Source organism: Rattus norvegicus, chromosome 15 (genome assembly GCF_021556685.1).
Source record: "Rattus norvegicus strain SHRSP/BbbUtx chromosome 15, alternate assembly SHRSP_T2T, whole genome shotgun sequence".
Classification (NCBI taxonomy): domain Eukaryota; kingdom Metazoa; phylum Chordata; class Mammalia; order Rodentia; family Muridae; genus Rattus; species Rattus norvegicus.
In genome coordinates, this window is record NC_141548.1 from 101,293,634 (window position 1) to 101,308,350 (window position 14,717).

General features: G+C 47.8%; 1 protein-coding gene across 4 annotated transcripts in view; it reads right to left on the minus strand.

The window, feature by feature from the left end:
- The window catches only part of Abcc4 (ATP binding cassette subfamily C member 4), a 234,972-nt gene that overhangs the window by 127,775 nt on the left and 92,480 nt on the right, over positions 1–14,717 (minus strand). For all 4 annotated transcript variants that reach the window (XM_087584853.1, XM_087584855.1, XM_087584854.1 and 1 more), the window contains 4 exon segments: positions 10,396–10,485; positions 9,161–9,352; positions 3,864–3,958; positions 3,560–3,646 (listed from right to left, as the gene is read on the minus strand). In XM_087584853.1, the coding sequence (XP_087440979.1) occupies positions 3,560–3,646; positions 3,864–3,958; positions 9,161–9,352; positions 10,396–10,485 (464 nt within the window).

Genomic DNA, 14,717 nt, shown 5'->3' on the forward strand with positions numbered 1-14,717 from the left:
GATAGCCTACGGGTGCAATAGAGGCGCTCATATCTAAGCGGTGAACAGCCACTCTCTAATTGGACTGGAGGAGCTCTCAACAGGAGGGAGATGATGCTTGGTACTGGAAACCTAGGCAACTACCCAGAGGAAGTGACGTCATAATGACATCATGGATCTTGGACGCACGCACAAGCACCTAAATATACAAATACAACCTGGCCGGTCTGTGTAATGTTGCTGGTATGAGTAAGCTCTCGGGGCTGACCATTTGGTGTTGGATAACCAACGGCTGTGCCCTTCACAACCCTAACTAAGACAGCTTCTATGTACTCAGATCTGTGTGGGCAGGAAGGACAAGGTAAAGCAGACGCCCACGCTGAGTGCTGTGGGTAACAGGCTATGAAAGTCCACCGGAAACAATTCTAGAAAGCCATAATGCTTCTTGGAGGTGCAGGAGAGAAAGGCAGGCATGCAGGCTGGCCGCTCTCCTCCTGAGACACAGTCATCTGGCTGAGAAGGAGCGACGTCAACATGGACGCCGGCAGTGCGGCAGACTGCAAAAAGCAGTGTCTCCCAATTCTGGAACGAGCAATTGCACCCTGATGGTAAGGGCATATAAAAGACCGAAGCCGGGAAGGTAGGCCGCTGCTGCATGCTGAAGCTCTCGTCTCCCTGTGTGTTCATACACGGAAATCAAATCACCAGTGTGAGGATGTGAGGCTCTGGGGCTTCTTCATGGGAACCCGCCATCATGGACAGGCTCAGTGTCGTTCCTGAACCAGAGCATGGACCACTTCTGTCACTAGCGCAAGGCAAGAAGGCATCTATGAATGAATCATGGAGTCCTCACAGACATCAAGTCTGCTAGGGCTTCATCTCAGCCTGTGAGGAATACATGTGTGTGTTTATAAGCCACACAGTTAGGGCATTTTGTCCTCGTAGCTCCTATAAACCAGGAGGACGAAGGCAGTGTGGGAGCTCTAACTGGGATAGCCCTGAAGAGATCATGGAAGAGGCAGCCATCTGTAATTCTGAGACTCTCCCCGATGCAGCGTCCACAGCTGGATCAGACTGGCATCAGTCGGGAGTCCCCAGCCTTCCACTTCCTGTGTCTGCAACACGCAGTCGTCAGACTCCCAAAGCCTAACGACTCCAGATGTATATCCGTGATTGGAGTAAAATGTAAAATGCGTGACTCTGTAGCTCCTGTTCCTGGTTGTCATCTGGAATGAACGATAATCCAGAACTGGAAGGCTAACCTTTCATCCTGATCTCGAGGCTGGGAGATACAAGTTTCTGACCTGGATCTTGGAATGGAGATCTTGAGGCAAAGTGGCTATGAATCCCAGGAACTTAAGGCAAAGAGATCTCTGAGTTCACAGTCACCTGGGACAAAGCAAGTCCCAGACCCAGGCGTGGTGGTGCACACCTTTAATCTGGGACACACCTTCTGCTGGAGACTTACATAAGGACAGTGGAAGAAGGAAGAGACTCTCTCTGTTTTGCTTGCCTGCCTGCCTCGTGGGACTGAGCCACTGCTAGATCCTTGGACTTCCATTCACAGCTGCTGCAGATCACTGTTGGGGAGTTGAACTACAGACTGTAAGTCATCAACCGATTCCCTTACTATATAGAGACTACCCACAAGTTCTGTGACTCTAGAGAACCCTGACTAAGACAAACTCATTCGCATTTAACACAAAACACTTTGCGTTTCTAAGCTTCAATGCACCCGCCATCTTTCGTAGCACATTGTTCGATACAATTTTTTAACTCGATGACAACATCCTCCAGCTGCTGCCAGGTGACTTCCTAAATTGCATCCATGCTCCCTGCTCCAAGTTTCCCCCAGAACGCATCACCAATGTCAAGCAGCAATTTTAACAAGCTTGCTTTTACCGAGTGTCTATCCTAGGCCACTAAACATGAAAGGTTCCAGAATGGCCTCACGAATGCGCCTATTCAAAGGAGAACTTGGGGAGAGCCCTTGTGATCTGCATACTGATACACAGCATTTAAAATGCATTCCTCTCTCCTCCCTAGAGACTCCAGGACAGCATCCCAGCAAGAATTAGTCTCCAAGTGATGGGGAACTTGAACGGATCCACTCAAGGCTCACCCAAGTGACAAAGGGCTGGTTCTGCCCAGAATCCATCAAGTCAGAAAGAGAGGGTCAGATGAGAGAGCTTCGTCCAAGCCACCTGCCAACTTTCGCTTGCTGCATTCTGAAAGACTCAACACTACCCTGCTTGCACCTTTATTTTTATGCTGGTAAAATGCACGCACCGTAAAAGTCACTACATTAGCCACTTTAAGTGTCTCATTCACAGCACGAAATAACAGTCACACTGCTGTCCAGCCACCATGACCACCGCTTCCGGGGTGCTCTCATCGCAACGGCAGGCCCGTGTGCATCCCACACTGGTACCCTGCCGTTCACCATGCCCCAGAAGGCCATGCTCAGTATATGACCTTGTGTTCCAGTCCTCGAGTCCAGAGCCTGAACTCTGCTTGAAATCTGCTCTACACTGAACCCCAGCCCTGAAGCTCAATACCTAACGATTCACAGACAGAGCCTTTGGAGAGAAAGTTGAGTGGCTACGAGGACACCTCCTCAATCAACCTGACTGGTGTCCTTTGGAGTGGAGGTCTGAGGAAAGACACACAGGAAGGCAAGGGTGAAAACGTGCTGGGCCGACACGGTCCGCTCACCTCAGACTTCCGCTGTCTACAGCTCAGAGAGATGGGAGTTCTGCCCTGTGAGCCATAAGTCTGTTGCCTTTTATTTTGCCACACAGAACCCAGGACCTGCATGTTAGCATTTCCGGGGCTGGTAATCGCTGTATGATGCATATCCCACCCCACCCCCATCAAGGGGAATGTGTGCTTGTCCATGCCTTTATATCTCTGTGTCTACCACTCCTTTCACTGGAAGGAGTGACATTCCACTGTCAGTGTCACCAAATCGCCCAGCCTACAGATGATCATGGAGGCCCTGTGCTAGACTGCCACTGAAACTCCATCGTGCTAAGATGGCCAGCTAAGAGGGATTGTAGAGAACCAGAGTTCAGTTCCCAGCACTCCCACGGGATGGCTCCTAATTATCTTTAACTCCAGGCTCTGATGGAATCCATCGCCTTCTCCGGCCTCCTCTGGTACCTTCACCCATGTGGCATTCACTCGCCAGACACATGCCGACATCAAATAAATCTTATTTTTAAATTATGGGGGGAAATGTACTGACTTCCCACTACCGAGCTACCAAGCCCCTTTCTTCTAAACCTGCACATCTTTCTTCTTCCAGGAACCCCAGTCATCCCAGCTCTTGGCTATGAACTTCAAGAAACGAGAGGAAAGACTTGCAGGATGTGCCTTCTGATTTTAAACTCTAACACCCGGGCTTCGTGCACTTCCCTGCGCTGGCAAAACCTCTATTTTTCAACCTTGACCTTGCATTTGTAAAATGGGTCATCTGGAGGGGAACGGAGGAGAGGGAAGTTGTAGAAATTGCACATCCCTCACAGGGCCGTTGAAAGGTTCCCGAACACAGAGCTGACTGGAGACGGGACAAACTCACAGCTGGAACAGGTGCTTGCCCACTTCTGCATCAACAGCACTGAGCGGATCATCGAGGAGGTAGATGTCGGCATCCTGGTAGACTGCCCTGAAAGGCAGAGAGAAGTCAGACCAGAGAGCACCTCACTGATCACTGACGGAGAGATCATGGCACTCGGCAACTGGGTGTTCATTAGAAGTACTTAGGGGATCACTCAAACCAGGTGCATCGCACGGTATGGACATGGCGAGCAGACACCACACGCCCCACCCACTCCTGAAGCCTCATGAAGACACGTGCAGAGTGCCTGTGGAAAGCAAGTTACCGTGCCAAGTTCACCCGTGCTTTCTGGCCTCCGCTCAGCGTGGCTCCCCGGTCGCCTATGACAGTCAGATCCCCGTCCTCCAGAAGTTGCAAGTCCTACAGAGAGAGGAGGGAAGACTCATGGTGGCTCCAGCACAGCCGTCTTATGGAAGAAGTTTTACTTCAGAGGCGGGTGGTGGCAGGGGAGAGCGGGCACGTGCATGTAACCAACAGCAAAGCGCTAAGGGTGTCTCCATGCCACACCTTTTCTGAGGATTTAGGGACTTAGCTATTTTAAAGGTATGTGCCAACAACGACCAGTGACTTCGGCAATAAGGAAAATGAAGTCCTGAAAGCATTCATAATGAAAACTGACAATATGAGAGGTTAACAAGACGACGGACAAAGGTAAAGGAGGCTCGTGGCTGGGGCAAGATGGGTGTGTGTGGGGGTGTGGGGTGGGGTGCATGGGGGAGTGGGGGGGTGGGAGGCAGATGTGGAGGTGTTGGGGAGGGGTGGGGGATGTGGGAGGGAAGCAGGGTGAGGGTGTGGGGTGGGGGCATGAGGTGAGGGGTGAGCGAGGGGAGGGATGTGAAGGGTGTGAGCTGGGAAGCATGGGGTTGGGGGCACGGGATAAGGTGGGTTATCTGGTGGAGGGCATGGAGGGTGAGGGGATGGGGAGCATAGGGAGTAGTAGAATCGTGAGGAGTGGGGGGGCTGCATGAATGGGGGTGGGGACATTGGGTATGGGGGCATCAATTCCCATTGGATAGTCAGCCAGGGCTCAGATCAAGACAGCCCAGGGTGGAGAGGGCTAGCCAATCCTGGGCAAAGCAGGATGGCATCATATACAGCGACCTTGAGACCACAGAGCTGGAGCAGTGCTAAGAGATGAGGTTGATGAGGAGAGATAGACCCCGGCTTCACTCCCATGAAAGTCACATGATCTGCCTCCTGCTGTGCAAGGAATCACTCAGATACGAGTGGGGCCCACCTAAGGAGCAGGAATATAATGCAGCGTCCAGAGCCACAGATTTCGCAGGGAACACTGTGCCTTCGAGACTGTTTCACCAACGAATGACTCAGCCTCCACTTGAGCTGTGCATGGTAGAGTGGCAGACAAAGCCTACATGGTGTAGACCGGATGGAGTAAGGACGCCATGGCGTGCGAGCCAGGAAATGGAGGGAAGAAAACTGAACTTCCACTTGGGAATCCAGGGAGGTCTTCAAATCAACACTTTTATATGAATATTAAATTGACAGATTACAGACTCTCGGAGGGAAATAGCAGGTTAGCGATCAGGTCTAAAGCTCTCCACCTATTAGAAATAAGTACTTGTCGGTGCTGATAGTTATCACTGGCACAGTCTGGCAGTGACAGAGCCTGCTTTGGAGCTTTGCTGTACATATATGATGCTTTATGAGAGAAGCCCTGATTTAATGAAAACCTAGGAGCCACTTAAAATGGTCAGCAACCATGTGCACGTGCACACAGAAAAGGGGAGTGATGGGGGAGGGAGGAGGGTGGGGAAAGGGGGAGGGGTGAGGTGATGGAGAAGGGAAGGGGGAGGAGTAGAGGGGGAGGAGTGGAGTGGAGGGGTGGGGGAGGGATGGGGAGGAGGGAGAGAGGTAGGGGGAGGAGGAGGGGTGGGAAAAGAGGGAGATGTGGGGTAGAGGGAGAGGTGGGGAGGGAGAGGGGTTGGGGGAGGGGGATATGTGGGGATAAGGGAATGGGTGGGGAGAAGGGGAAGGGGATGGGTGGGGGAGATGTGGGAAGGGGGGAAGGTGTGGGGAGAGGGGGAAGGGGAGATATGGGGAAAGGTGGGGAGGGGGGATGGGTGGGGAGAGGGGGAGGGATAGAGAGGGGGATGGGTGGGAAGAAGGGGAGAGATAGAGAGGGGATCAGAGGAAGAAGAAGAGAAAAGAAAGGAAGGGAAGGGAGGAAACACATGGAGGGTCTCTGTTCCATTGACAACCTTCTCTGTAAAGTACACCATTAACCATGCTTTGATTCTAAGTTTTCTTTTTCCTGTAAGCATCACGAGGAGTCTATAGCAGAGCAATCCTAGCCCCTTTCTGAGAAGACAATCTGTCAAAAAAAAAAAACAGTAATGAGGACAGAGATTCAAAGTCAGGGCTGCCTACCCCCATGGCCCTGGATTCCATTCGCTGCCTAACTACTCCATCCTGGGACATCTGCTGTGACCATTCTGCGACTTGCTGACGTTGCTGAGGATGTATACCAACCTGGAGGGGCATTGCTAAACGTGCATCCTGATTTAACCTCTCAGTATTTCATCTCAGACGTGATTTCAAATGATACATTTATTTCAATGACTTCCGATTATACTGAAACAACTTAAAGTTGTTATCAATGCATCTAATATGAGAGACCTGGATTTTCTTTCACTTTAGTGCTTTTGGGGGGAATAAGTGTGGTAAGAGTCTATAAACAAAAGCCTTTATTTTACTTGCCTGATCTACACTACTCACTGATTTACAGAAGAGCATTTTAACAGTGATAAAACTACCATTTATCAAAACCCTGCCATGTCTACATTATACATGAATTAGCCATTGTCTCTCCAGTCAATCTATTGACTATTACCTAACTTAATAACACAGGAAGCAGAGGCAAACACTTGGAGGTGCCCAGAATCGTGTTGTTCCAATGTGGCTCTTTTCTCCCTCACCTGCAATCTGCATGCAACTCCAGAGACCTATTATGTGTGACCCTTCCTTCTGTCTCCTCATTGAGACCAACTCAGAAGCAACCCATGGATCCCATGAGTTCAGTGACCCACCAGCTGCTTATAGATCTGCTGTCTGGCAGCCTCATATACAGCATCGTGGCAAAACCTCCTGGACATCCCTACACTGTGTCCCTGCACCAGATATCAGGGACCACATCGAAGTACGGTGGTGCCACGCCCAAAGTCACAAGGAACATGTGACATGGTCAGGCCTGCACCTCCAGCACAGCATCCCTCTTGCCAAGGATGAGAAGGAGAACAGCTCGGTACAGCCATCCCTGCTGACAAACAGGAAAGCCACCAACCAGGAAGGGAATAGGAAGGGAAGGGGTGCAGCCCCCAGGGGAATCTCATTCTCTTCACAGTGTACGGGATATGCAAAAGCGACAAGAGGGTTGAAGCCTGGGTTACTGGGTCTGTGATATTGGTTTAGTCTTCCCAGGTGGCTTTGGGAGAAGCAGCATTGTCCCCAGACCTGCTTTTCTGCACAGATGTCCAAAATGCAGTAAAGGGAAAAGGCAGGGCTGGGCTTACCTTGGGAACACAGAGGCTGCTGAGCGTCAAGGGTTGAACTATTTTAGTGAAGAGAAACACCTTCACACCAGTGCCTCCCACATTCACCTCCACCTCTCAAAGCTCTAACTACATTATTCTTTAGAGCAGCCCCAACCACAGAGTAGCTGCACGTGGGGATAAAGGTGAGTCAGGAGTCACCTGACGGGTTTCAGCTACATCTAGGAGAGTTTAAGTGATATGCTCTCTCTTCCAGACCCTGAGCAGGGACAGCAACATTGTGTGTGTGTGTGTGTGTGTGTGTGTGTGTGTGTGTGTGTGTGTGTAAGAGAGAGAGAGAGAGACAGAGAGAGAGACAGAGAGACAGAGAGAGAGCGCGCAAAAGAGTGAGTGGGAGAACCAGAGAGAGAGGATAGCGACAGGTATGTAGAGATGTGAATGAGAGACATGAACACATCAGACTGAGTACAAGAGATCAATTATTCTGTGGTTGGGTCCCCTTTCTTACTCAATGTGCATATTCACTACTTAATACAAATCTAATTTGTATTATTGTCATTATTATTATTATTATTATTATTATTATTAGTGATCTGATGTCATTTATAAAAAATCCCCCATTATTTTCTTTCCACATCACCATACAAAGCCACTGACCAATACAATCTGCGACATCCCAGCTACTGTCTAAGTGAAATTACACTTTCCTCAGAGGGCTGAATACAAAGAAAGCCTTCAGCCTCACACCTCTGACAGATCTGTCTGGCCTTTTCCTCACACTGCAAAAGAGCAGCTGAGTGGCCAGGACGCTACAGACAGGCCCTGTGGCAAGCACTCACTCACAAGCCACTGTAGACTAGTTTTTACAGCCAAAGTGAGGCACGCTGTAGGCATTCGTCTTTTGTCTTCCCACTCAGATTCCCCTCTCAGGTATGCAAGGCTTCTGTCGATCATCTATCAAGTTTACTAAAAATCTTCACGTGTAATAAAATATCTCATCAAATTATTTTCTGGGCAGATCAAAGTCATTTCTGGAAAATCTTCCCTCTCCTGATGAAATGTTGTAGAATTTAAAAAAATGAAAGAAACTATTGAAACATTTTTTTCAATAATGAAAAATGAAGTAAGAATGAAAGAAAGAAAGAAAGAGAGAAAGAAAGAAAGAAAGAGAGAAAGAGAGAAAGAAAGAAAGCCAGCCAGCCAGCCAGCCAAAGTTGGGCCCCAGCTGTAGCCTCTCTTCCAGGTCATTCTTGGACTGTTAAAGCTCAGCACAACAGACTGGTCAGAATGTGGGTTGTCTCGAGCAATTTTGTCATTTCCTTACACGTGATATGGTTGTGGTAACCACACCATCACAACCCCTCCACCACCCCAAATCACTTCTTTTAACCATTAATAATGAAAGAGTTCACAGATAAGATACAAAGGGTCCAGAATCCCTTAGAAAATAATGTAGGATGTAGGATATGGGTGGGTGGGGCTTCAAGAGTGCAGCTAGAAATGACTGAAGACGCGTCGCCAGCTGACTGTTGCTCAGGCTGTGTGGCGGGGGCACAAGGGCTCAATACACTAACCCCCACTTTTGCCAGTTTTTATAACCGTTCAATGTTAAAGTCCAGGTGCTGGAAAGACGGCTCAATGGTTAGGAGCACTCGACCCCCAGCACCCACATAATGGCTCACAGCCATCTGTAACTTCAGTTCGAAGGGACCCATCACCTTCTCCTCACCTCTGTAAGCACCAGATGTACACAGGCAGGCACGCAGGCCAAACGCCACACACGTAAGATGAAAATAAATACATCTCTTTTTTTAAGTGAAGGATTACAGATACAGGTTGGGAGGGGTGCTCCCCTAGGGTGAGGTGAGCAAGGCCATGGTTGTGATGATCAGCACAGACAGATGGTTAAAATTAAACAGACCGTAATAAAACCAAAGCAAACTGTGATGGACGAGGGTAGGCAGGCTTCCAAAGGCTGAGCTGAAGAATCACAATAACTTAGAAAACCTCCCAAGGCAGGCGGTTAGAGTATGGGAGAGCCAAGAGTCATCACCTTCTTCAGAGCACAGGCCTTGATGACTTTCTCGTAGCGTTCTTTCTCGTATTTCCTCCCAAATAAAATATTGCTCCTCACGGTTCCTGAGAACACCCAGGGCTGCTGGGAAACGTAGGCGATCCTCCCGTGCACGCTGACCAGCCCACTGGTGGGAGGCAGCTCACCGAGCACCGCGCTCAACAGGGACGACTGAAACAGAGTTCACAACACACACAGGCTGTTAATGTCAAGCACAGAGTAAACCAAACTCCGGGCGCTGCCCAGCCATGGTGGCTTGACAAGCGCCAGCCTCTCATTTAAAACGGCAGTGGACGCTGCAGTTAAAACAAGAAAACAAAACAGAAATAGCACCACTGGCCAACAGTAAAGTGATGCTCATTAAAAATCAAAAAAACAAAAACAAAACAAAACATAGGGTACAGAAATAGGTTGTGACAACCCGCCCTCCCGAATGATCTTGCTCCTAATGTGATGCTGGCTATACGCAATTAAAAATACTATGTGAAATCCCACGTACAACTAACAAGCTTCGCTGGGCATGGCGGTGTATGCCTATAATATCAGCACCAGGGACACAGAGGCAAGACGATCAGCCTCTGCAAGTTTGAGGTCACTGTGGGCATTTTGAGATTCAGCCTCAATCAATCAATCAATCAATCAATCATCAATCAATAAACAAAAGAGAGCACTGGCAGCAATGGAGGCCCAGCACAAGAGAAGCTTCGCCCGTCCGATACTGAAGGAAGCTGCAGCCGCATCCTGCTAATCCAGATCTCCTTTGTTTGGAAGTGCTTGTCCCAGAAAGGCCATGCACCAACTATACACTCAGAAGATGTTTATTTAAAGGAATTCTAAAGGACAGACCTTCATCCTACACGGATGGAATCCTATCCAGTTTAACAAGCCTGTGCCTCCCATGATCATCGAGCATGAGACACTCCCTTGAGACCATTTGTCTGCCTTGCCCAGGACTCCTAGCTGCCCAGGGCCTGGGCTTCTTTTGGTCCAAGCATGGGAGACCAGGGATGTACTTTGCTAAGAATGTACTGACGTGACTTGGGTGCGTCCTAAGAACTGTTTAAAGCTGGACAGCCTTCTAAAACTCTGGAGCATTCAGCAGCCACACTGGCGAGAAGAAGTGTCCCACTCTCTAGTCCTTCTATCCCGAATGGTGGTCCCGTCAGTGATTCCCAGTGAGCCAACCTGAAGACAGGACGAAACAAAACACTCACCTTGCCTGCTCCGACTGGGCCGACCACAGCTAACAACTCACCAGGTCTGGCAGTGAAGGAAAGACCTTGCAGGGTAGGAGTGTCTAATGCCTATGAGGTAAAGTTTACAAAAATGTCTCACTTTAGAGAGATAACGTAATCTTTAAACAGGAGAAGAAGTAAAACCACAGCTACTGATACACAAACACAGCCCATATTTCTTCCTCACTTTAGATCTATGCCTTGACAGCCTTTTCACGCCTTTTAATTTAAATGAACCCAACCTATTTAAATAAACGAGTCCAGACTTCCACATGCATACAGAATTTAAGCGGTAAAAAGGACGACGCCATGCTGGGAGACTCTTGGTTCACATTAACGCCCTAAAACAATATTTTAAGCAGAACAAGACACGCAGGAGAATTTTAACCATTCCTAAATTTTCTCGGGGACCTTAGCTTTAATCTATGTCATTAACTCCCACGTGGTGGCAGCAGAAGAATGCAACATGCCTGGCTGTGAGGAGCGGTTTGGTGCCATCCCTAACTGTGGCTTTCCAATGGATCCTGGCAATGCACTCGGGACTCAGGATGACATTTGGTGTCCATGAAGTTAAAGACAGAAAACAAACCCCACTACTACTGTCAACATGGTGATGAGGGTTTGAGTTCAACAACAAAAATGAACCCATTAAACTCAGTGTAGGTGAGCAGGTCAAAGTGATGTGGTGTGCCTCACTTAGCCACGCTGAACAGGGTCAGCACGGTCCTGCTACTATGAACTGTGGCATTGCAAGCTCCTCTAATGCAGCGGGCGGGGAGGATGGTAAGTCACATTACGCTATCACAAATCACATCCATGAGCAATATACACATTTTAGGAAAATGTAACAGTCTGTGTATGATTCATTTAAGAATTCCAAGTGCAAAGACTTAACACCAGGTTCTTTGGAGTGCAATGTATTGACAGCCCAAGTGTGAGACTCCATCTGTAAATTCACGATAAATCACACTAAGGCCATGTGTTCAAGGTAGATATGAGGCATGCGTGATTTTCATGTTTATACCGGATCTCATCATCAAGGTCAAAAATCATCATCAAAAATCTGGAACAGTTGATTCAAACGTTTCAGATAAGGTGTTCAACCTGCACTAAATTTCAGGAAACTAAGCATTGGACATTTTTAAGGTGTTTTACATTTTCTCAGTTAAATTTCTTCAAGAAGCCAAATCAAATTCACATCTATATAGAACTTCCACATGTTGCAAAATCAATTGAGAAGCGAATGCTTCAGGGGTCTTAATGGAATAGCATGGACCAGAACCAGAATGAGACTGACTTTCCAATCAGCACCCTGACTTGGCCGGCCTTCAGCAGAACTGAAAGTTACAAAAGAGAGGAGGGTGACTGACATTAGGAGCACGGATGACCTTCAGATCACCAACGGTAAGAGCTTTTATCTAAATCTAGCACCAACACATCTGACAGCATAATACACTTAGTGGATGGTAACTGTGGAGCATGATGCTGGAATGCTGCTGTCTGTGGATTGACCTAAGAGGGTCAATTCCCAGATTTGATACCATCTGCACTGCCTCTGAGGTATAGCTGTAGGTACCACATAGTTAAGGCTGTAGGAAATTCACAGAAATTCATCACTTTAACCCTTTGGTAAGGCACTCTCTTAAAGGACCAGTGTTCTCTACAGCACACTGAGATGGTTCTTCATATCACAATAATTAGTAATAATTATTGTATAAATTATTATTATTATTATTATTATTATTATTATTATTATACGCTGAAGGCTACACGGACATCTGAACTCTAGAAAATGATTTTCTGAAGGGCAGATCTGCTTTGTGCAGGAAAGGACAAAATCTACGAGTCACAGGCTCCATGTTAGGACAAAGAGCACCCCCACAGCCCAGGCTCAGGCCTGAGTGCTGCTCCATTGTATGCAGGAGAAGACAGACAGGACAGATGGCTTAGGAAGCTTTGGCTCTGCACTCTCAGGATCTAGATAGTCCCACAGTGATGCCAACATTGGTGAGTTCTAAGTGCAAGCTGGGCCATCCCCTGGAAATACAGCAGTGATTGCAGCAGGCAGTAGTGCGCTGCCCCTCTGGGATGTACAGTCCCCCAGAACCACAATCTGAAGCCGAAAGGCAGGGTTTGTAAATGAGAACCAGGTTAATGAGAAGAGCTTTTCCTAGCAGGACTCACAGTGGGCTGTTATACAATCCAGTCAGTATGTCTCAACTGCCAGCCCAGCGTGTTCTGCCTTCTACCCCAGCTTCTCCCAGGAAACTCCAAGGTCTGTGCTTCTCCAATGGTCTATATGGTCCTGACCAAAGGGAATCCCTTGCAAGGGTTATAATCATCCCACAAACAAAGGCAGGGAGACTGATGGTATAGTTCTGTCTGGAAACAGAAGCCTGACAGCAATTAGAAGAGCAGGACAACCTCAACACTGCAGAGTTGGAAAGAGAAGAAACAATGTTGCAGAGTTGGAGAGAGGAAAAACAATGTTGCAGAGTTGGAGAGAGGAAAAACAATGTTGCAGAGTTGGAGAGCGGAGAAACAATGTTGCAAAGTTGGAGAGAGGAGAAACAGTATTGCGGAGTTGTAGAGAGAAGAAACAATGTTGCAGAGTTGGAGAGAGGAGAAACAATGTTGCAGAGTTGGAGAGCAGAGAAACAATGTTGCAAAGTTGGAGAGAGGAGAAACCGTATTGCGGAGTTGTAGAGAGAAGAAACAAGGTTGCAGAGTTGGAGAGAGGAGGAACAATGTTATGGAGTTGGAGAGAGGAGAAACAATGGTGCTGAGTTGGAGAGAGGAGAAACAGTGTTGCAGAGTTGGAGAGGAAAAACAATGTTGCAGAGTTGGAGAGAGGAGAAACTTGGTTAACAAGATCTCCCCCAGTGCTGTGTCCAATCCAAAAGCATTAACCTGGGATACTTTACAGTGGCATTTTCCCTGAAGGTTCCCATCAACACTTTAAATGTACTGGCCTAGGATATGCTAAGCAGCTAAAAAGAAACTTCCAGGCCAGGTAAAGAACCTTGCAAGAATTTCCATGTGTAGCGAATGCAGGAATGTGGTTCTCCAAATCTAGAAACACACTGTTGGACTGTGGGCAGAGCTGCCAGTACATCAAAATTAGGGGAATGTGATGCAGGCCACACAATGCTTAAACATGGGCAGGCGTACAAAGGCAGCTGGAGTCTGTGGTTTGACATGTGTACCGTGGGGCAAGTGGAGGCAAAACAGAGCTGGGAAGGACCGTTTCTCAGCTTCTAACTAGCTCTCACCTATGTTCCAAACTTAAGTAAACCTCCCAGCATCTGACAGAGGCTGGGATCCAGGTGAATGCTGTTTCCTTCGCCCTGCCATTGGTAGCACCTTCCTGCCAATCTCTGGGCAGCCCCACCTACCATGGCCTCCTCTGTGCTTCTATCACTACTAACAAACCACGCACCCATTCAGTGACTACGTTTTCCAGACTGAGAGGAAGTTATGCACAGTAAAGCCAAGGCTGAGATGCAGCAGGCTGGAAGCAGTGGGCAGAGGGACATAAGAATGAGCACTTCCTTGCGGTCTTCCCTGTTAGTCTTCCTATTTGATCAAATAACCCATAGGAACCAATGAGGGAAATGCCCTGACCCCACCTGTCTTACTCATCTTCTTGGCACATGTGAAACCTACACCTAGAACCCACAGAGCTTACTGCATGGACCTGCTAGCTCCTCCCTGCAGGTTGACACTCAGGTACTCTATCCTGAGGCACAGAATACTGGGGTCCTCACTATGACCCCCCCAAAAAAACACAAATCAAAGACTCTGTTCAAATGCTACAAGATGATGTTAAAACAAGATAAAAGTCTAGGACAGTTTAGAATGCATGCAGTTAACCTATTGAATGTGCAGTTACCCTACAGAATATATGCAGTTAATCTATAGAAGTATGCATGTAACCTATAGAATGCATGTGATTAACCTATAGAGATATGCAGTTAACCTATAGAATGTATGCGGTTAACCTATAGAATGTGCAGTGCACAGTTGACCTATAGAATGTACAGTTAATCTATACAATAAGCATAGTTAACCTATAGAATGTACAGTTAACCTATAGAATATGCAGTTAACCTATAGAATATGTACAGTTAACAGATCCCTTACTAAGCCCATGCATTCTAACATTACCCATATCAACACATTCAGTTCAAACCAAAGCAATGATGAAAGCTTTTGTGATTAACAGCAACCTGCAGGAGCTGGAGAGATGGCTCAGCAGTTAGGGGCCCTGGCTGTTCTTCCAGAGAACTTGAGCCTGGTTC